A 22,690-nucleotide genomic window follows, 5' to 3' on the forward strand; every position below is an offset into this window, starting at 1 on the left:
TTATCACACTAATCATGATTTTCTAATGTGTGAGTGAAAAATGTAATTTCTAATTATTACAAAGTTAAAAGAAAATGTTGATAAATTTGTTAACATGATGGATAACGTTTGGTTAATTGCATCTTGGGAAAATTAAATACTCCAAGGCAGTAAGGGGTGTAACGAAGCTATACAATATCGTTTAGAAATTCGTATAAATTTAAGAGAAGCTCGCCAAATGATCTTCCTTTATTCGCTACTGCAGGTACTGAAAAATGATAAACACTGAAACAAATGAACAATTGAAAAAAAAACGAAGCCTCGTAATTCTCCTCAATCTTCATTCAACACAATTCATTCTTACAAAATTATACTGAAACATAATATCCAATCTCAAGCTTCCATTTCTTTCCAGCAACACAGGTACAGTTTCCGAACATATTTCTCTCAGGTAACAAGCTCGAAATTAAATCCCGTGAATTATCTTAACCCTGTTTTGTTTCAACTTTCAAATTTTTGCAAAAGCCTCCTGGATTTGTTTGTTTTGTATTGGCTGATTGGCCCAAAATAGGATTTAAGGTTAACACGTGCTGGAAAATGAACGAAAGCAAATGAATAATTTATCAAGTGTTCAAGGAAAAGCGGAGATTTTAGATACAGAAAAACTTTCGTGAACAAAAGAATGATGAACGACATTCGAATAATATGTTAAACAGACGAAAATCTTCATTAAAATCACAATACTGGACTTAATATTAGTTTTCGATTATAATATAAAAATGATTTCCTCATCTTTATTAGTTAGTTGCTTATCCAACTGATCAATCATTAATGTATATAATATAAAATAATATATACAACAAATAAGTTTCAAAGTGTACAGATCCTTGGAACAGGACCAGATTGTAGAAATACAGTATAGAAATAAACGTAAAAACGTAAAAAAATTATATCAAAGCAAACGCGATTATTTATATCATTACATTTCAAATATTTTTATTGTTTTAGACTGAAAAGATTTTAAACCTACTAAGTTGTAACAGAAAAAAAAGTAGAGTTTTTTTAAATGGTATTTTAAGCAAATATATAATAATATAATATATTAATATATAAATATAATTATAAAATATAAAATCTGTAATGTACCTATTTTAATTTATTTTTTCACATAATGCATGTTTGTTCATTTATAATTCGATGTCAAGTGTGAATGTCAATTGTAAATATCAATGTCAATAATATGTTATTAATCTTAGAATATTTTTCTGGGTCTACATAGATATCTTCCTAAGAATTGAGTTAACAAAATTCAAGATGACTAAATACTATGAACCCAAAAATATTCACACTTTAACAAAATGATACACTTGTAAAAGTGGTTTAACATGATTTATTTTTTTACTCATGCTATTCTCTATCTGGTACTATTTCACTACAACAATTTTTGATATACGTATCAGGTTATTGCTTCAACATATCTCCACAAAAACTAGCCCAGCAAATTTCAGCCATAACAGGTCAATTGAAAAGTCCCCGGCCTACCATAATAAAACACATTATTTTGGCAAAATTATTTTTTTTTATTCAACATAATTCCCTTCAAGGGTGATACATCGATTATAAAATCCAAATTTTTGATACCATTTTTGTAGTACGATTTGTCGTTTGCTTCAAAATAGGCCTCAGTTTCGGCGTCGCCTCTTGATTCGACGAAAATTTCTTCCCAGCGAGCATTCTTTTGAGATCTGAGAATAGAAAATAGTCGCTGGGAGGCAGATCTGCAGAATACGGTGGGTGAGGAAGCAATTCGTAGCCCAATTCATGGATTTTTGCCATCGTTTTCACTGACTTGTGACACGGTGCGTTGTCTTAGTGAAGCAGTACTTTCTTTTTCTTCAAATGCGGCCGTTCTTCGGCGATTTCGTCCTTCAAACGGTCCAATAACGCTATGCAATAGTCGCTGTTGATGGTCCTTTCTTTTTCAAGGTAGTCAATGAAAATTATTCCATACGCATCCCAAAATACAGACGCCACCTTGCCAGCCGACTGTTGCGTTTTCCCACGCTTTGGAGCGAGTTCATCATGTGCATTCCACTCGGATGATTGTTGATTGGACTTCGGAATGAAATGATGGAGCCATGTTTCATCCATTGTCACATATCGATGCAAAGACTCGGGTTTATTACGCTTGATAATCTTCAAACACTGCTCCGAATCATCAACTCGTCGTTTTTTTTTTTGGTCAAAAGTGAGCGCGGCACCCACTTTGCGCAGAGCTTTCCCATACTCAAATATTCGTGAATGATATGATGTACACGTTCAGCTACTATCTTTAGAGTGTCTGCTATTTCATTCAATTTCAATTTAGGGTCTTTCAAAATCATTTTGTGAATTTTTTTGAATGTTTTAGTCGGCAACAACCTATTTTGGGCGTCCACTACATTCACCGTCTTCGGTGATCATTTCACCACGTTCAAACTTAGCTTACCAATCCTTGATGGTTGATTTTCTTAGGGCAGTATCCGGAAACTTGGCATCAAGCCAAGTTTTTGCTTCAACTGTATTTTTTCCCTTCAAAAAGCAATATTTTATCATCACGCGAAATTCCTTTTTATCCATTTTTTTACAATAATCTAATAAAAAGATAAACGTAAAAGTTGCTTCACTCAAAATGCTATAATTCACAAACTAATGATCCGACAGCTGTCAAATTCATACACGCATCTTTTGAGTGTTTGTTAGGCTAACTGAAAAACATATAGATTTAATTCTAGTAGCGCTATGAATGTTTCAGACGGGAGACTTTTCAATTGACCTGTTAATTGAGTATATATCTGAGATCGAGTATATATCTATACCAGCCAAACCAGGTTCATTGAGACTACATAGCCCTGGACACTCAGATCAGTTCACAGCCTAATATTCAAAATATTTTTGTTACTATGAAGATTCTTGTTGTTTCAATGATTTCAACGTGGACTCACGTTTTTCCTATGGTAACTGAATTGATTTTTAATTGAAATGGAACATTTGCGCTACTTCTTTTATCTAATAAAAAGATAAACGTAATTAAAACTATCCAAACTACAAAGTAAAGCTTATAGTTACAATAACATACAATGATATGCTTTGGATTAGACAATTTAGATATGATAGTTACGAAATCAAAGACTACCACCGTAAACCGTCTAAACAAGATTGTCGGCTTAAGGGTTTCAACAAGACGGGGCTATTGTGGTAACAAATGGCGACCATGTTGTTTCAGCGGTGTCTGTTTAATCTAATTTATTGTCTGTTTTATTGTTCAGTCACCATGTCAAATTACATGATTAAAAAACGCGCCCAGATAAAATAAAATAAAATAAACTTTAGTGGCGAGAGATATTGTTTTGATAAATAAGTATATTAAAAACATATTGACCTTATGTGGAATGGTGTCAACTCACAAGAGGTTCATGGACATTTTGGACAGTTTTAGCCATCGCTAATTCGTGCATTTTCATTCCGTTGCAGAGCTGCAGAATAATAATAGACTAATTTTAACTATCAAATATCTATCTATCAAAATTGATGGAAACGCAATGATATGGACAAGAAACGGAAAATCCAAAGGACAACATTTCTGTAAATACTTAAGAACTTACCACTTGGTTATCAACGTATCTCGAAGTTTGTAAACACTTAGCCCCTCTTAGAATAACATGAAATTTACTATTTGTAATAATACGATGCTATTGAGATGGCTTGAATCATTTAGCCCGCCCCTCTAACGCTTAAATCTCAATTAAAAATATAACAAAAATGTATAGCTAATGATGGCGTACTCTAATATAATAATAAACCACTTGTATTAATATGAATGCAATTTGTAAGTCATTCGTTGGATTTTTTCTCGCTTGGTCAAAACGGTTTCTTAAGATTTAGCTAAACTAAATCAGACGAATAGGAGTTAAATGGTGTGGGATAAAATTTTCTGTGCGAGACGGCGCAATATGATGAACAATTCAAGAGTTATTGGTCTATAATACACGACAACGACACAGCATTAAATAATATAATTTGTTACCACCAACATTTGTTTTAACCAAAAGAATCCAAAAAGCAACATCACTACTTTAACACTTTATTGTTTATTGTTAAGAATGTTTAACAAAATATTGTAATTATGAACAAAAGTAGCTCATATCGCTAATATTATACAACGAACCACCGAATACAACTTGGGTCCGCTGCTTTCGCAACACCTTGAAAACATGCAAAACATTTCCAAAACTTTTAGACAGTATATTAATTAAAGCCCCATTTATATTCAAACAAACGTTTAGTAATTTTCGCATTATTGCTGAATACCGGGACTAAAACAATTCGTATAGGGCGGATTAGTTTTGAGACAGCACATAAAAACGAAGTAGATATATTTCAACCGAAATTCTCGATATATCAAAACCTTTGTCGGCCCACTCCGATTTCGTGAGAAAGGCAACCGTAAATTTCCACGCCAACTTAAAAAGTTCCACTAAAAACAATTCCCAGATCCGAAAGTTCTAATTCATCAACTTTTTAATGGATGAGGTTAGTTTTGAATAAACGCCCGTCTCAGATCCCGCTTAATTTATAAAAGTGAACTTTTCCACGATATTGTTTATTTAGCAAAATCGCCGAGAAGGATATTTAGCTATATAATTTCAACGTTATTTGAGACCTATCCCTACGAAATTTAAATTAAATTTGACAATGTTGTTATATATTATTCAATACATTACTGTAAATTAACACACACTATATCCTATAAAAGAACCAAAGTGGCCAACGCACTATGCAATATGCAGTACGAGAAATTGTACAACCCAAGTAGACTCGACTGTCGAAACGATAAATGCATAATCTGTGGTAAGAAGGATGTCGAAAAAATATCGATATTTTTGGCTAATATATCGATGTTTTTAAAATGCCGATATTTATCGACATTTTAAATTTAAAAATTTCTTAAACATAAAAATTTTTAAATTGTTTACAGTAAACTTTTAAAATTGGTATTAAATTTTAAAGCTTTAGTAAATTGTGATACTTATTTTTCAAAGTGTATTAAAAATATCGCTAATTTGTAAAATGTTTAGACACCTCCTATTCTGTGGCGTCATCGTTCAACTAATCATACGGTCGAATCGTTTGGAAAACGGTCGACACACTAAGCAATCTTTTTTTTTATTAATCTCCTAGAACGTCAACAATCTGCCCGTGGGCAATAAGTATTATTGTATGATTTCAGTTATATAATAAACTATCTTGACATGTAAAAGATCACTTCAAAAAGTGATCTATTGTACAACTTATAATCTAAATCTTATTCTAGACACTATTCTAACTTATCTTAAAGTATATCCTAACTTACTCTAAAAACTATTCTAGCTTATTCTGGAGATTATTAAATCTCACTCTATGTGTCTATTAATCAGTTCGTATGGCAGTTTGCCTTTGAACCTACGCAGATAATTTAGATTTACGCCCTATCAGTCAAAACATTTAGTTTAGTTTAAGCCCAAGCTGCTTGCGTTTGGTAACTATATACTTTTTCCATGTCAAACGAGCGAAATGCATTCCCAGATATTTAACGCTGTATGCTTGCGGAAGTTCATGATTATTCAATTTTACTGAGGGACATGTTCTTCTACAAAGGGTGAATGAATGTCACATGTGTAGATTTTGTCTCATTTGCTTTGATACGCCATGTTTTCAACCACAATTCTACTTTGTTAAGATGAAGTTGGAGGTTTCTTGTGGCTGATATTGGAACCTCATGTGATGATAAAACCGCTGTATCGTCAGAATATGTTGTAACAGTAGTGTTTCTTGAGGTCGGTAGGTCAGCTCTATACATAAGATATAACAATGGGCCAAGAACACTGCCCTGCGGAACACCCGAATATATTGGGTGTAGGCCAGTGTATTCGTCAGCCTGTTTGACAATAAAATGTCTGTCTATAAGACACTAAGCAATCTATAGTACAAGTTGTATAACTACAGTCAGTTCGAATGACAAAACGATAAATGCATAATATGTGGCGTTTTTGCATAATATGTTGAAAGCAACAATACAACGACGCGACCGAATCCTTTGAAAAATGGTCGACACATTATGCTATCTATAGTACAAGTTTGTACAAAGTCAGTTCGTCTGACAGAACTAAAAATACATAATCTGTGGCGCTGTCTTTCAACACATCGTAGGTCGCATTTTTCGATATTCTTTAAAAAAGAAAATTAAAGATATTTTATTAATTTAACATATTAATCTGCTGATATTTTCCAATACATTTTTTTTATTTTAAATTTTAAATATATTTTCTGAAATATCGAAGCATTTACATTTGTATATATTTATATTTAATACTTTAGATATTCATATAACTTTGTTTCAATGTTTTTTTAGGACTTATATTTGGCTTTTATTCGAAATTTTATTGGCCAATAAGACGTGACGTCAGATGTTAGCGACGTGGTAATACAAATAGATCACTTGATAGCCAATAAAATCCTGAACCCATGAAATACCTTCACATTAAAAGATTTTCTTGACAGATACCTGTAATAGTAATTTAAATTATTAAAATCAATTGCATTGAAATGGCGATCTCAGCTCTATATAGTAAATTATCAAAGGTCTTGGTACCTAAAACTCAAAAAAGTTGTTAATGCCAATGTTTTTAATTTAATAAAAATATTTAGTATAGTATATTACACTTTTATGAGTCAGATATAATATATTAAAAATCTTTGATAATCGAATAATATACAAAATGATTTTTTTAACATTCTGAAAACATATACTACTACATATGCTGCAGTTTAAATCACAATAAAACCGCAGCACCAGTACAGTCGTCAATATTCTGAAACACGTATTGAGAATGTCACGTAGAAAGCATTCATTTTAAAGTAAGAAGTTTCGTCAAATGTAAGAAATAAGATATCGCCCTCGAATACGTATACGAAATGATATCAAAATATTCCATTTAGTGGCCTTTATTGTTCCAAAACAGCGATGAGTATGTGAAGTAGTATCCTTATGCTTCACACGATATTAAATATGATTTATTTTCGGGTATTTTCTCTGAGTTACAAGATATAACAATTTTCGGTTTCTTTTCTTGTTGTCGTCTTAACATTACGAAATATTTTAGAACCAAATATTCGGCGAGTAAAAAATTATCAACAATTTTTACGTTTAAATAAATGTACCAGAATTCAAAATAATTATCGTCAAAATAAACTTCTAACAGTCAATCATCACAGTAACAAAACAATCATTACTGGAAATACCAACATACTAACAATAAATTCTCAATAACAAATATTGAGAAATTAATTGAGTTGAAGCTGAAGCATCAAACGAAGGACTAAGCATAATACCTTAATTTTAATCTGAAAACAATTGGTTCATCAACTGCTAAGCTGTGTGAAAGTTTTGAGACCTTGAGCTGGGTTTTCATCTCATCCATCCATTCAGGTGTTGTCATACATTGGATTCGAGCTTTTCTGTCCGTCTAAACCCTTCTTCGTCATTGACATAAAATATAATCACTTTGAAATCATTGAAATCAAAATTGACAATTAAGATATGATGGAGCAGCATCACCGCAAGTTTCCAAAAGTGTTTGACGACTTCGGCAACGGATTTGTTCAAATCAATTAAGGTATAAATGTCGGCAATTTTGTGCTTTACTTGATTAGTATCTATATATAGTGAATAAATTAGTAATACTAAACTGCAAATAGTTATTTTGTGTAGAGGAATGTCAAAACCTTCGAATTTAACCATTAGGTTGTTTAACAGTTATTTACATTTATAACTCGCAGTTACACCAATAGATATCACTGATCAAAAAACAAGCACACACCTGATATTTTGTTACATATTTTCTCTTCATTTTTATTAATATTCCTATAGATGTCCACCTGACTTCAACTTAAACTACGAAAACAAGAAAAAGTTAAATATATTATTATGTACAGCAGTTACTGTAAAAAACATTTAATATAACAATTCTGAAATAAGAATATATGAATATAATACATAACTATATTTTTTAATTCATGTTTTAAAATAAGTTAAAGTTTAATATTAATTAACTCTTTGTTTTATGTAAAACCTACCAATCCCAGTACATTAAAATTGAACATTATTATAATTTTCCTTTTATAAAAACGTTATATATGTTTAGTTCATCTTCATTCAACTCCTATATGCGAAAACTTGTAAGTTATTATGTGCTGATGTGGTATGCTAATCTATCTTAACTTTTTATTGCTTTGGGAGCACCATTTATCTCTCTATCGGGTGTATTTTAGTTTAAAGGTACTGTTAGTCTATGTTAATTGCATGAAATAAAACAAAAGGGTAACATTTTTTATATTCCTCGCATAATAAATATATTTGTTAGAATCGGGTAGGCATCCGTTGGTTTGTTTTTGAACTATGTATTATTTAATTAAATTCGAAAAAAATTTATTTAATTAGATTTCGTGATTATAAAAGCTAAGAGGCAATAAACATATATTATATACTGACAATACTCAATTTAATGCACTTATCGTTATTTGAGACATATATATATATATATGAAAATATATGAAATTGTCAGTATATACTATAAGTTTATAGTATATACTTCTGTAATTATCAATATTTTTCCGATAATACTGTTATATTTTACGAACTAATAAGTTTTTTTCCTATGGTCCAATAAACCTAAAAAATATCGATTAAGCTCCAATATACTGATTTTTTAATATCGAAAGCCATATATCTATTTTTTTAATGTCGCTATTTTTGCCTATTCTGACATTGTTAGATTGAAGAATTATAAATACAGGCGAGGGTAGAATAACATAGACACTAAAAATTATCCATATAATGACATATTGATTTTTTCCTATATATCGATATTTTTCCAACGTTCACACATACCTATAATACTAATTTTAATATAATTAAAACTTATATTCACAGACTAGGATAGAATAGTATAGACAAGGGTTGTCTAAAAATTATCGGTATATCGACACTTTTGAAAGATCTCAATAGTTTGGCCAGGTATTTATTATTCCGATATATCTGTATGATATTCTGTATGATAAAACTAACAAATATCGATATATTTCCAACATATTAATAATTCAAATTCAATTTTCAGTAAATCCAAATTTTTCTGGATCAATGAGCTTTTATTTTTTAATATAATAAACCTAAAAATTTAATATCTTAATATTGATTTAAATATAGAATTGTCATTATATAGATATTTTTTGCGATTCCAGCATCCCTAATCCCAGACTCTGGAGTAAATTACTTTATACGTGCCGTCTAAAAAAAAGATACTCAAAAATGCTTATTGGCTTAACAAAATAGTTAGTGAAGATAACAAAAATCTTTAAGAAGTCGCTATGTCCTACTTACTTCACATCTCTTGATTATTTTAACGATAATTTGATTAAATAACTTTTAGTAAAAAAAATATCCAGTATAAACTAGATAACAAAAATAGTAGCTATACAAAGAACATAATTACACCAAATACAAGAAGACGCCACAAACTAGGTAATGATAATTATTTAGTTTAAAATGTCATATCGTAAGACATTGGACAACTGAAAATAGGGCAACCTGCTAGTATTAGAGATTATATTACAGAATCACTGATTATTGGGTGATTGTATGTATTCTGATCATTGATATTAAGAAAAATTGGTATATATGACAAAATACTTCCTTCAAAATCAAAAGTTCTTATATGTGGTAATGACTGACACATGCAAACGAAATTCCAATTCGAACTATAACAGTACATCCTTCGCGACTCATATTACTTGCTGTTGCTGTTCCTTTTGCAACATGACGCCATTTAGCTTTATTTACTGATTTCACTATATGCGCAGCAAAACTTTATCGCCATGAATATTCCGCTTAGGTGACAACGTGATTGACACTCCTGGACTAACCCATTACTTTTTGCTCTTGGAATTATCGTAATATATTCACTTTTCATCGCCAGTCAGAATACGCCACAGTAAACTTTTCATTTTTATCTAATCAAACTGCGAAATTCAAGTAATTCAAAATAGTATTTTCAGTTAATTCCTATAGCCACTCTCTTTTTAATTCTTTCTCATTACATGTAGACCTCTGAAAACATTTGATACATCAACTGCTGTCTGGAAGTTTGAGAGTTTGAGCTGGGTTTTTAGCCAATAATTCTTAGAATTCATTGTCTTTTTGTGGCCATTTAGACTACTCTTTGCTATTGACATCAAAATCACCATTTTCAAATAGTTGAAACCAAAACCAATAATTGGAATATGATTGGGATATGGCAGTACCATCAACATTTTCTAAAATATTGCATGGGCTTCATCATGTATTTATTTATTTTCGTCTCTTAATTCCCTCACATCGATTGTTTTAAAAACACATATAGCAATACCAAAAAATATCCATAATTTGGGCTAATATTTTTTGAACCGATATATCGATATATTGGTATTTTTGTTAGCCGATATTTTTCGGTACTTCGAAAAAAAATTACAGATATTTTAAAACCTTTTAATTATTTTTAAACCACCTTTAAAATTGGTGCTTAGTTTTAAAAGTATATTAAAAATATCACTATTTTTTAAAATGTTTAGGGAATATTGATATTTTTTTGGTCGATATATCAATATTTTTATTTTTTTATTAAAAATATCAACATGTCCTTTGTAAAATGGATAAAAAAATGTTCTCAGATATATCAGAAATTGATATATCGATATTTTTCTCGACGGCCGACATATCTAACACATAATAATACTTATATCACTAAAGTGAAATAGGTTATCGGACATGGTTTTAAAAGCTTTAAGGAATATTAATATTATTATAATTTAAAGAATATTAAGGCCGGAAGGAAAAAACGTTTTTAGAATGCAGAAAATACGAAGTAAATTAAATCATAATGGATATGACTATAGCTTAAAATTTATAATACTGAATAAAACCTATTATATGTAAAAATAAGATAATTGGTTTGGCATAAAAATATTCGTTCAAATTCTGAGACTGAATTCTGAGACGAATTTCCCACATGAAGGATGGGAAAAAGTAGTTAACGATGAACAATACTATAATTACACCGATTTCTTCTTCAAACATACAACAAAGTTGAAGTTATTGTTTCAAAACTTGTTTTACGCCCTATATGTTACTGATTTACTTGTTATATTATCGCATAACAAATAAATATATTATACTATGATATGCCTTGTCAACGTTCATATTTAAGGTTGAAATATATATGAGAAAAGATAAAATATTACTCTCAGTTCCGATGATACATTCTTTACAAGTATTTTACCTTACCAAAATAGAACCGCGAAAAATAATGGTTTTATCATTAAGCCCGAACAGGTGAAGAGAATAATAAATACGAGTACTTCCCATTCAAAATATATAATAGATCTTCAAATTTAAAACAATATGAAACAATACTTGCGAAAATAATAATATATACAGGAATAGTTATTAGTTGTCCCATATTGCACAATAAATAAACGAACCCAAATTGGAAGAAGCTCCCGTTGGTGGGGTGTGTGATGCCATACGTAATCATCTTTACTACTTTAATGGGGATCTTTTATAACCTCAATTGTCATAAACATGTTGGGGACGTTTTAGGTCCGGGGTGAATTATATTAGTGCAAGCGAAGTTCTCTGGAACTGGGAAGTTTATTGTTTTAGACCGCTTGGCTCTACAGAATATTTAAGTTTTGTTTTAATATATATTTTTCAAAAAATTTAAGGATCTTTTATAAGAAATAATTCCACTTCAGAATTTTAACAAAATACATCATGAGATTCAAACAAATGATGACCAGAAAAAATGATGAGTCAATCATTGGATGATGTTCTCACTGCCTTGATTGGTTGACACATGATAAAACCGTTTATTTACTCGCATTTTCTCTACACTTGATCGGAAATGAATTTATTATTTTGCGAAATATTCTCCATAAAAATTAATACATTGTAACTAATTTTCCACCCAGATTGAGGTAACTGCAGAATACGGATTTCAAGAATCGTTAACCAGGTAATTTGTTTTTGTGCACGGGAAATAAAAAAGCAGTGTATGCCAAATCAGGACTATATGGCGGATAACCAATCAATTCGATATTTAGGGCATGGCTGACAAAACATCCATTGTTTGAGCCGACGTGTGTGCGCATCTATTCCCATGATAGACACTGATTGGCGTTTTCTTCGACTTTTTCCAACGTCCTCAAAGACTTCTGGCAAATAACCTGCTTCAACGCCACTACCGCTACGTGACCGTCAAGGCAGAAGAGACAAGCAAGGCAATTTGTTTTTTAAGGATTTTTAAACATTCGTCGTCTTGTATGGCTCATTTAGTCAATTTCTGTTTTGTTTGACCTCATGGGCATACTAAAGTCATCATGCCTGATCATTATCGATTACCACGTTTGTGTCAAACATCCAAGGGCAATCAATAAGAACGATTTAAAATATCAGAAACGCAATAAAAAGATCTTGAGACATTAAACAGTCAAGTATATTTTACAAAATCGACTACAAAAATATAATAAAAATGTTGGTATGAAACCAAACTTACTATGAGAATTCAAGTTTTGAACTACTTCCAACAAAGACATATTGATATGTTTATTTGATAAGTTTAAAATAATTTAACAGGTATTATGAACGAAGTATATATTAAATTTTTACAGACTAAATAATATCTAAACTTATATTTATTTTAACTATTTAATTATTTTATATTTTAGGACATTTATAAATATTTTTATAATAATCCTCACAACTGACAGAATATACTGAAAATCCAGACATTTATTTTATATATTTATATGCCTCTTAAAATAATTTACTCCGAAGATTCTTATCAAGAAAACATAATAATAATAGCAAACTAGGGTTACTGTCATACGGTATAAAAATATTTTATGAAAATATTGATGTTTAATAAAATGGTTAGATTTTTCTAACACTGTATTGGAAAAGTAGCTTATGTATATGTCGAGAAGATTTATATATGTTCAAACTACTTTACTTTAGTATAATTGAAAAGAAAACTGAAAATATTATTGAAAAAATGGATAAGGAAACACTACCTTAGATTATGTTTATATAGAAATTTTAAAATATTGTTCTTGATAATGATAACTGATATTATTTCCTATCAATATTATTGACCATTGTTAATAAATCCAAGAAATATATAGTGGCTTTTAAAATAGAGAAGAAACTATAATGAATAGCTTCTGACTAATAATCATTGAATTCTTGTAGAAAAGTTAATCTACAAAATTAGATAGAACTATACTAAAACAATCTGACCGTATTAAAATCAAGACCAAAACATAAAAAATGTAAAAACAGACATTATACAGACTGTAGGTGTAAAGAACATCATTGAAGCAATTGGCGAATATTTTGACACAAAAATGGGACAATATTCCGTTGGAAACTATTCAGACACTATTCCGCGAAGAAATGCAGCAATTTAGGTTCTACTTACGAATTTATTTTAAAATATTTCAAAATTAAAAACTAAACTATTTGTTATAATACTCTATACATCTCATTAATATATATATATTTATCTTTTTTTTTTCAGGGTCTAGCTGTGATATGGTCATCAATAGTGACACAAGTAAAAATGGCACTATTATGAGCCCATTTTATCCTTCACCATACCCTTCAAAGACAACATGCCGATATGAATTTCAGGGTAGAGGAAAGGAGAGAGTTCAGGTGGTATTCCACGATTTTAATTTATACCACTCTCAAGACGATATTAAGGAGTAAGTTAAAACTTCACGTACCTATTTTTTATACACTATTTTTCAATATTTTGATGTCGTTGTTTTAGAATAGATAACTTTGTTTGCTATAAACTGCCACAGCATTTGTTTTTATTTGATAACTTAGGCATACAAAAATATATAGTCAGTGCTTTTTGTTTTCCACAATAATAAGTGTTGAAATTTTGTTTCCAAAATGTTATGGAAAATTTTATAAATGTAAAAGATGAGAAGATTTTGGCCATAAACCACAACTTTTGGGTTAACCACATAAAATAAAGAATTGAAATCATGAAGGCAACATTAAATATAAAGATCCTAATTAAACTTTTTTGAAATACATCTTACGTTAATTATCGGAAATACATACAATTAATCTACTTAAGCTGAAGTTAACAATAATGCATATGCTCTATACAAGTTTCCATCGCGTTGTCTAGTAGTTGTATTCCTTCCACTTTACTGGGCTTTATGACTTCGAGGTCATCGTAAAGTTCTTCGCTTACTGCGTAGCAATAGGCATTGGTGATTAACGGAAGAACTTTGTTCTAATGTCATAGTGCAACCCAATATTTATAACACGTAAGTCCAAATAAGCTTTACAATTATTGATTAATAAATAAATCTCTTTGATTTTAGGCCACTTTCCCAATATCTTCCAACTAATCAGTACAGTTTTTTTGTTTTAATGTAATATACTGAACTTTTTGGCTAACATGATGTTTCCAGTTTCATCTATTCGTTCTGTTCTGTTTGAGGAAATGATTTTCGTATTTATATTCTTCTTACTTTTTGCTCTCATTGTCATTATCATGGACAGATTCGAAATATTAAACCATATTTTCTCATCTCTAGTTCATTAATGGATCTTGTTGACTGCCACTTATAGTTATTTCTATAGCTCTAGTTAAGTGTTTCTTCTTTGGTTGTTGGTAAATCGACAGTGTAGAAATATATAAGAATGGTTGACGCCATCCTGCGAAACTTCAGCCAAAATAGGTTTATATGTTGAGAATATCCCTTTAAACATTGATCAATGAATAATTTTGAAACCTCTGAAACTCATAGGAATGGCTGAAAATCCAATTGAGTGACCCAGACCTAGCTGCTTCTGTTCTGTCATTGATTTCGATTCTATATACCGATACTGAAACATTAGTTAGAGGAAATAGTCGTTTTACATTAGTTAGAGGAAATATCGTCTCACTATAGACACAGAGAAAATAGAGGTTTAACTCTATAGGCATTTTTGGAGAAATGTTTTCTGGCGTCCAATATCTATTAGTCATTATTTTGAAATTACTTGTTGAAACCACTATGCTAAGAACCGCGAAGGCATCTGATTGGTTCAGTTCGTTCGTCAGTGTGCCAGTAAAGAAGAGTGTGTTTAGTTTTTTTATAATTTAGTGATTAAATTATTAGTCATTAAGTAATGACATTATTAATTATTTACTATAATATTAATCGGTGGCACAATATACGTATAATACATCCTCGATCTAGAAATCGTTGTGTGCCTGGATACATAGATAATAATGCAACATCGTTTTCCTTGGAAGAAGTAGCCGGCTGTCTAATTTTTATTTGTATATAACCTATATCAAAGAACCAATAAAATATCTTCATAGCACAAAGTTTTCCTTACAGGTGCCTGTAAAGAAGATTTAAACTGACCAATCAAATTACTTGAATGGGCGATTATAACCCTATTTGGATATTGGACGTAGCAAAATTTTTCTCCAGAGACCCCTAGTGAGTTTCATCTCTATTAGCCCTGGCTATACGTTGGAATAATATATTCATCTATATTATTCTTAAAGTAAACATAAAACTTTTGTATATATCCAATACGATAAGATCAATAGACATGTCCATTTACCATAAGTTACTGTATAACATTTTATAATATAAAAAAAACTCTGTATCAACTCACTTATTTCTTTTCATATTTCATTTCATTCCATAAAAGACTTTTTTCACATAAGCTATCTCAGGTTTTAAGTTAATTAAATTGAATCTGAAGGCTTGTAATGTCGTTATCGTATATCAAAATCCCTCGAAATTGTACATTGTTGTTTTGAATAAAATATGAACCTAGTTTACTTCCCCTGTCAGCAACAATCTATCTGAGAGCATATAAAACGTTGTTCTTCCCTTAAAACCGTCGAATTTATGGGTTGTTTTATTTTTGGTCTGGCAATACGTAAATAACCAAACAGCTAGTTGTTTAGTTGTTGTGGTCTGGCTGTATTTGTATTTTAAAAGGTGAAATTCCAAACAACAATTGAGATTTGGGATTGTTGGAATTTGCTGAAAAAGTCTTAACAAAATACAAAAAACAATTTATATTTTATGATGTAAACAGTATTAAAATAGTGTATTAAATATGACTCTAAATATTAAAAGATTTGTTTATTAATTAATCAATTTTCTATATTCATATTATTATACATGGCGGCGCTTTATCAAGCCAAACGAGGCAAACATTAAAATTCACCGCTAACATTGATATCTGCAAGTAGATAACACAACTATTGATGTCTCATTGCTGATGTTAAAATCCTTTTCAGGGTACACTTTTTACGTCCTAATCTCATAACGGTGTAAAATGAATAATAATTAACGAATTTGCAATGTTTTCTTTGTTGAACATTTCAAAATGGTCAAAATGTTTAGGCTACAATAAGAACAGGCTACATATCGACTTTCTTCCCTAGAAATGCTACTATTATGAAACTATTAGCAACCCCATTTAATAAAATTTATGATTTTAAATCCCACATAATGGTGATGATAATATGATGATTTTATATAAGAATAATATACCATTAATTGTGCCATACATTTTGTGAAATAACTTTTTTTCATAGATACATGAAACATTCTATAACATAATAATATCCCAGACATTTCCAAAATAAATATAAAAAAGTTAATATTAAATAGAAATAAAAATTATAGAGTAAAAATCAAATTATTTTGTTAAAAATAATTATAACAAAATTGTTAGGAAGATATATCGGAAAATATTTCGAACAATTTAATTTTTACAGTTTACTCTGATTTGCAAGAAATTTTAACATTTTTGTAAGTATTGAGTGTCTGAAAACCGCTTAAAAACATTTCACACAATTTCTATATATTCCCCTCGTCTCCCGATCTGTAATCATCCCTTACTCCCAGTTCGAGTATTTCGGGTAATCAGTATATTGATACTCTAGCTACACAATACTGATATTAGATCAGTAATCTTCAACACTGATCAAATTTAACGGCCAACAAACTCGTCTGGATTAACCCAGATTTCTTTACCATCTTACCTACCCCGTCACTCCTAATCCACATCATTACCGACTCAGGATCAACCGACTTAGGCTGGGCTATTATCGCCCATATGGGTTATTCTCTTATAGTTCATCAAATTATGAGTTTTCCCACACACTAACTAATATAACTCCTAACCGAATATCCTCACTTAATCTCAGTTAAATCTACTATGATTTAACAGACTGCAGAAAAGCTCAGACAATAGACTGTACCAACAGCCTACACGGTTTCCTCAGTGAAATTAATTATATACATAAAATTTAATACTATTAGAGATTATTTGTTGAATATATAGTACTAATATACAGCAATTAGCTTAGTGCTCGTTACATAAAATCTCAGAATTTCGGACACGATATTCGGATTAAATGATACATAATATCCGGATCAGAACAGATACAGAACTTCGGATTTTAGGTATATGTACTTATATAGTACATAGGTAGTTGTACTATATATGAACACATTGTTATTAGTAACTAAATAACGCATAGTGTAAGTTTTATTCGTGTTAAATACTAAATGTTAAAATATTCTAAATTCCAATTTTTAACTATATATATATATATATATATATATATATATATATATATATATATATATATATACATATATATATATATATATATATATTATATGCACATTATATATTCCAATATACGAAGAAACACAAACCATACAAAATAATTCACGCGAATTTCGAAGTTATATAAAACCCATTATAACTTCGGATAAACTATCAAAGAAAGAAAATTGAAGAGTGAAAAAAAGTCACAGAAAGATATTTGTTTTAAAAAAAAGCTAAAGTTAGCATTCGATACAATAGACACCAGAGAATTGGAAAAATGTTTGAAATTGGAATCGTTGTCACAGTAAATATTGATCTAAATTATATATGAACACCGCAGAATCGGTCGACACATAAATAAGGACGTGTATGAAAACGTAATTCTAAATTTCAAAAAACCTATAAATTAAAAAATACGTACATAAATGTTTATCATTTTAGATATATATTGTTCATACATTTTAACCCTTAACGTTTAATATGTTTTAAGTGATTATTTTATATACACGTAATATATATCTTACCTAATAGATATCTTAAATTAATTTTTTTTACCACTTAGTGATGCACTTTTCAATCTTTTTCATATTAATTTGCGTTACGAAACTTTGAATTGAATATAAATCCTTAAATAAATTGAAATGTCACAATAGAGTTCTTGAACAATAATTTCAAAAATATATAAGCAGACGATATTTATAAAAACATTTGAAATCGACGTTTGTATGCTTAGCTGTGGTTTATAGAAACAATTTGAATTCAGTGCTCCCAATTCGGTTTTATACAAAAGGATGGTCTTTCTTTAAGGGCTGTTAATATTTATAGTATTGTATTAGGTGAGAAAAATCGATACAATATATATTAATAAACTCTTTTCCATCTTTTTTACAATAATACTAAATTGAAAACTATTATTTTATGTAGAGAAGTGCAAAAAACATGGAGTTAAACAATTAGATAATGTTATATTTATCTGCTTTTTTTATAAAGGCTTTTGAAGATATATATATATATATATATATATATATATATATATATATATATATATATATATAAAACCCTTTATAAAAAAAGCAGATTGAGAATTAATAACAAATTATTAATACGTATAAAAATATAAACTTTTGTACGTATATTTTAATACCTAATTTTGTTTTTTTCTTTATACAGCTGTGCCCACCAGGACTCCCTCAATGCTTTCGTTCACATAGGAGGATTAATGGAGAAAATTGACTCGTTTTGTGGGTCAAAAGTACCGAAACCCGTCATGTCAAATGGTCCAAGATTGAAACTAGAATTTCAAAGTTTATTTGCATCTAGATATTCTCGAGGGTTCAACGCTACTTATAGTTTTACTGAAAGTAAGTCAAATATATTATTTCATATATCTACACAACATCTGTAAAATGTTAGAAAAGATAGTATTAGCGTTAATCTTAGCTTATATCAATTATCTAGAAAATATTGTTTTATTATTTTACTTTATAATACTGCCGGAACTAATTAATCTTTTTCAGAATAACCTTTTATTATTCGAATTTTGAATAATTTCAAGCACGGGATTTATAAATTATGTGTGTGTGTAAGGGCAACGAGATCTAGTAAATTTCATCTAATTATATGAAATTCAGTATAAGCTCGTTAATGAATTGAATGGGATCGCAAATCTTTTTGGATCGGCGCTGGCATATAAACATTACGTTCAATCGTTTCAACGTCCAATAAAATGACTATTTTTAATTTAATAAAGCAAGCAATGTCATTTCTCTTGAGCCAAAATACTTCTGAACTTGATTCCAAGCTAACTTAAGATTAGAAATGTGTGAAAGTGAAAGAAGTTTAGATAATTTGTCTTAGTTAGACGCAAATTATAAAACCAAAAGCCATACATAATAAACTATCTAGTGAAAACTATAAATTTATTATTTCTACTACAGTTTATATTCAATGCTTGACTAAATAGTATTACGAGTAATTTCCTTAAAATCCTCATACTTTTGAATGTGATTTCTTGGTTCTTAAACTGTTTTGCTTATATTAATGTTACCATCTTCTAAAAACTTTCAATCTAAAAATTTCTTTAAAATAAAAAGGTAAAAATATATTACCACAAATTACATTTCCTAGGCTCGAAACTCGAATAGAATAGAAGAAAACTATTGTCATCATATATTTGTGATGGTGATGATATTAGTGATCAAATTACTAATATTTATATTGTTTACAGGCTTTATTTAATTAATATCTTAGTTATATTACTAAAATTATAATCTGAACAGTTACTTGTTCAATGAGAAATATTATGCAATGCTAAATTGCTACAAATAAAGATAATATTCACATTAAAATCGCTTAGATTCCAGCAACTTAGCATCAACGTGCACACTAGCACAATGTTCTGCTGCACTAATACTACTCTACACCAGCCCAAAAGGCTTAGTACTCTTGAATAATCTTGTCTTGAGAAAGTCCTTATTCATAACGCTTAGCACTACTCCTGAACACTTTATTCTAAAACCACTGAATTATGTCCAGGTTGTTCTTCTTGGCACAGCCTAGATGCCATATATCTGTATGGGTTTAAAGGATGTATTTATACAACGGTACTCATACTGAAAAGGACAAATTTCTTCCAAATAGTTTATAGCTCCAAATAGCTCCAAACTTAATCTTCAGTTTACATTAGCTTAGCTTCATGTAAGTGCCATGTCTTTAATATATATTTTGCTGTATTAGCATATGGCACTTGAATATTACTCATTCTGTTGGTGAAGGTATTCTGTTCTCTTATTTGTAAAATTAATGCAGTCAGATTTAGTCTCATTCAAATAAAATATCGATTGCTTGGTCCCATTGTTGAAGAACATACTTTTGCAATGACCTTGCCAAGAGCTTTGTGTCTGACCATAATTTGACAAAAGCTTGAATTTTAACTCTGACTACTAACATACTATTATTTTAAGTTGAGTTATATAAAAAGATGTATGAATTAATACTTCGCATTTTAACCTATAAGTATATCTGATCAAAATACATGCAATCAATTAATAATAGAATATATATAATTTTCAACAATTCCACATGCAATATTTCATAAATAAAATATCTACAAATAGCAACTTGTGCAGTATTTTGAGGCCAAAAAAGTAGATGTCAACAACATGATTTTAATCAATTCTCCATTTAACAGTTTCTTAATGAAAGAATTAAAATTTGACTCCAGCAATTAATTATACTCTTGAAATTAACGACAAGATTTTCGAACTCAGACAACTAATTAAAACGAAATAAGGATTTAGTGTCTTTCAAGCTGATTTTCCATTGCTTGGTCCAACTGTTAATTTTGTTTACTGACTTTTGCAATGTCATGGATACTTCCTCGTGATCTCTATCTATATTATTAAATATTTACCAGGGCATCTGGCACGCCGTGGTTCTATGAGAGAGTACCTTCATGTCTGACGTTACGATTAACATCTTTTTCATTTTTACACATATCCAAATGAGAGCATACAAAATATTAGCGGGTGGTTTTGTTTTATATTTGTTTAACTTACAGGTGGCTTCAATGAAATTAAAGCCATCTTTTCTCATCTCATAGACAATCTGGTCTATCTGTACAGAATGATGCAGTCTATCAGCTACACCTAGCGATTAACAAATATTACATAAAAAATCGAACCAAAATCAATCCATAAGCATAGTCATTTATTGACAAATTTATCCAGAAGAAGGAATTCACCACGATTTTTACATATAAATATTTTTTGATAAAAGTTTTAGATAAAGGTAAACATCAAAGAAATAAGATATATTTGGATATAGGATATTTTCTAATTACTCAAATAATTGGTATAAAAAAAACTAGATCATGACTCCTTACTACCTGCGCTGTTCAAATTTTCAGTTTATATTACGAAATTCGAAATAGAAAATATTATATAAGATAATAAAAGACAGACGACACACATTTAGAAGACTGGTCTACAAGATGAACAACTAGACTAGAAAATAATCCCGAAATCTCACGCTCATTATTCTTCGTCTTATTTGTTTACACTTTATTAAAAGATGTTTTTATTATTTATTATAATAACTTAAATCTAGATATATGTTTAAGAGAACCCATCGTCTCTATCTTAATCTCTGGCGTAATAATATTTATGTATAAATACTGCTGTTTTTCTATTAAATACATCTCACTACACATTACATAAGCTCAAATGTTTTGATTCTTTTGAGTCTATGCCCTGTTCTGGTATTACCCAAGAGTTGTAATAGTTTGATGTTGACATAAGAATAGAGTACCTTCTCATGTTTCCTCTTAAGTGACGGTCAGGATCTGAAGGTCTCGATGTAGGCAATTAATCCTATAGTATCTGGGAGCACCTACAATACATCTCAGGGCTTTTTTTCAAAAACTTGTATTGTATTTATATTCCAATTAACCAATACATTTTCCCCTATTTGAACTCCCGTTCTATCCTTTTCTCCTTTACATGCTCCTTCCAGCGAAGTCTTGAGCCAAGATTCATTCCGAGATACTTAACGTTGTTACTAATGATTTACTTCAATAATTCTTATTTTCCAGATTTGGGGATATTGTCACTTTCCTGTTGTAATTTTCGTATGGCTTCTTCGCTATTATCATTGACATATTTTCCATTAGAGATATATTACATTTGTAGAGTAGTTACCTGTGGTACATCTGCTTTAGTTTCTTTTATTGTAATATATGTTCTTCTTAGTTGGCTCTAAACATTCTGGCTGTAATGTAACATTCTAATAGTTCAGTGTATTATTTCGGTAACATTTTGTGTAGCTTATGAACAAGGTCGTCATGCTATACCTTATAGAAGGTTTGTGCTAGATCTAAGAATATAGTTGAACATACGTTTTTATCTGAAAAGGTTTTTTAAACTACATATGATATGATGCTAT

At 29.8% G+C, this 22,690-nt stretch overlaps 1 protein-coding gene across 1 annotated transcript in view; it reads left to right on the top strand.

The window, feature by feature from the left end:
• Positions 1–22,690, top strand: part of Sol1 (CUB domain-containing protein Sol1) — a 1,033,997-nt gene that overhangs the window by 986,667 nt on the left and 24,640 nt on the right. Inside the window, exons 11-12 of the mRNA XM_076419377.1 lie at positions 13,668–13,854; positions 18,920–19,110. Coding sequence (XP_076275492.1) covers positions 13,668–13,854; positions 18,920–19,110 — 378 coding nt within the window. The remainder of the gene's footprint in view (positions 1–13,667; positions 13,855–18,919; positions 19,111–22,690) is intronic.

The sequence above is a fragment of the Rhynchophorus ferrugineus genome, unplaced genomic scaffold, assembly GCF_030347505.1.
Source record: "Rhynchophorus ferrugineus isolate W39M unplaced genomic scaffold, kcgeb_rfMv2 rfM1, whole genome shotgun sequence".
Lineage (NCBI taxonomy): Eukaryota > Metazoa > Arthropoda > Insecta > Coleoptera > Curculionidae > Rhynchophorus > Rhynchophorus ferrugineus.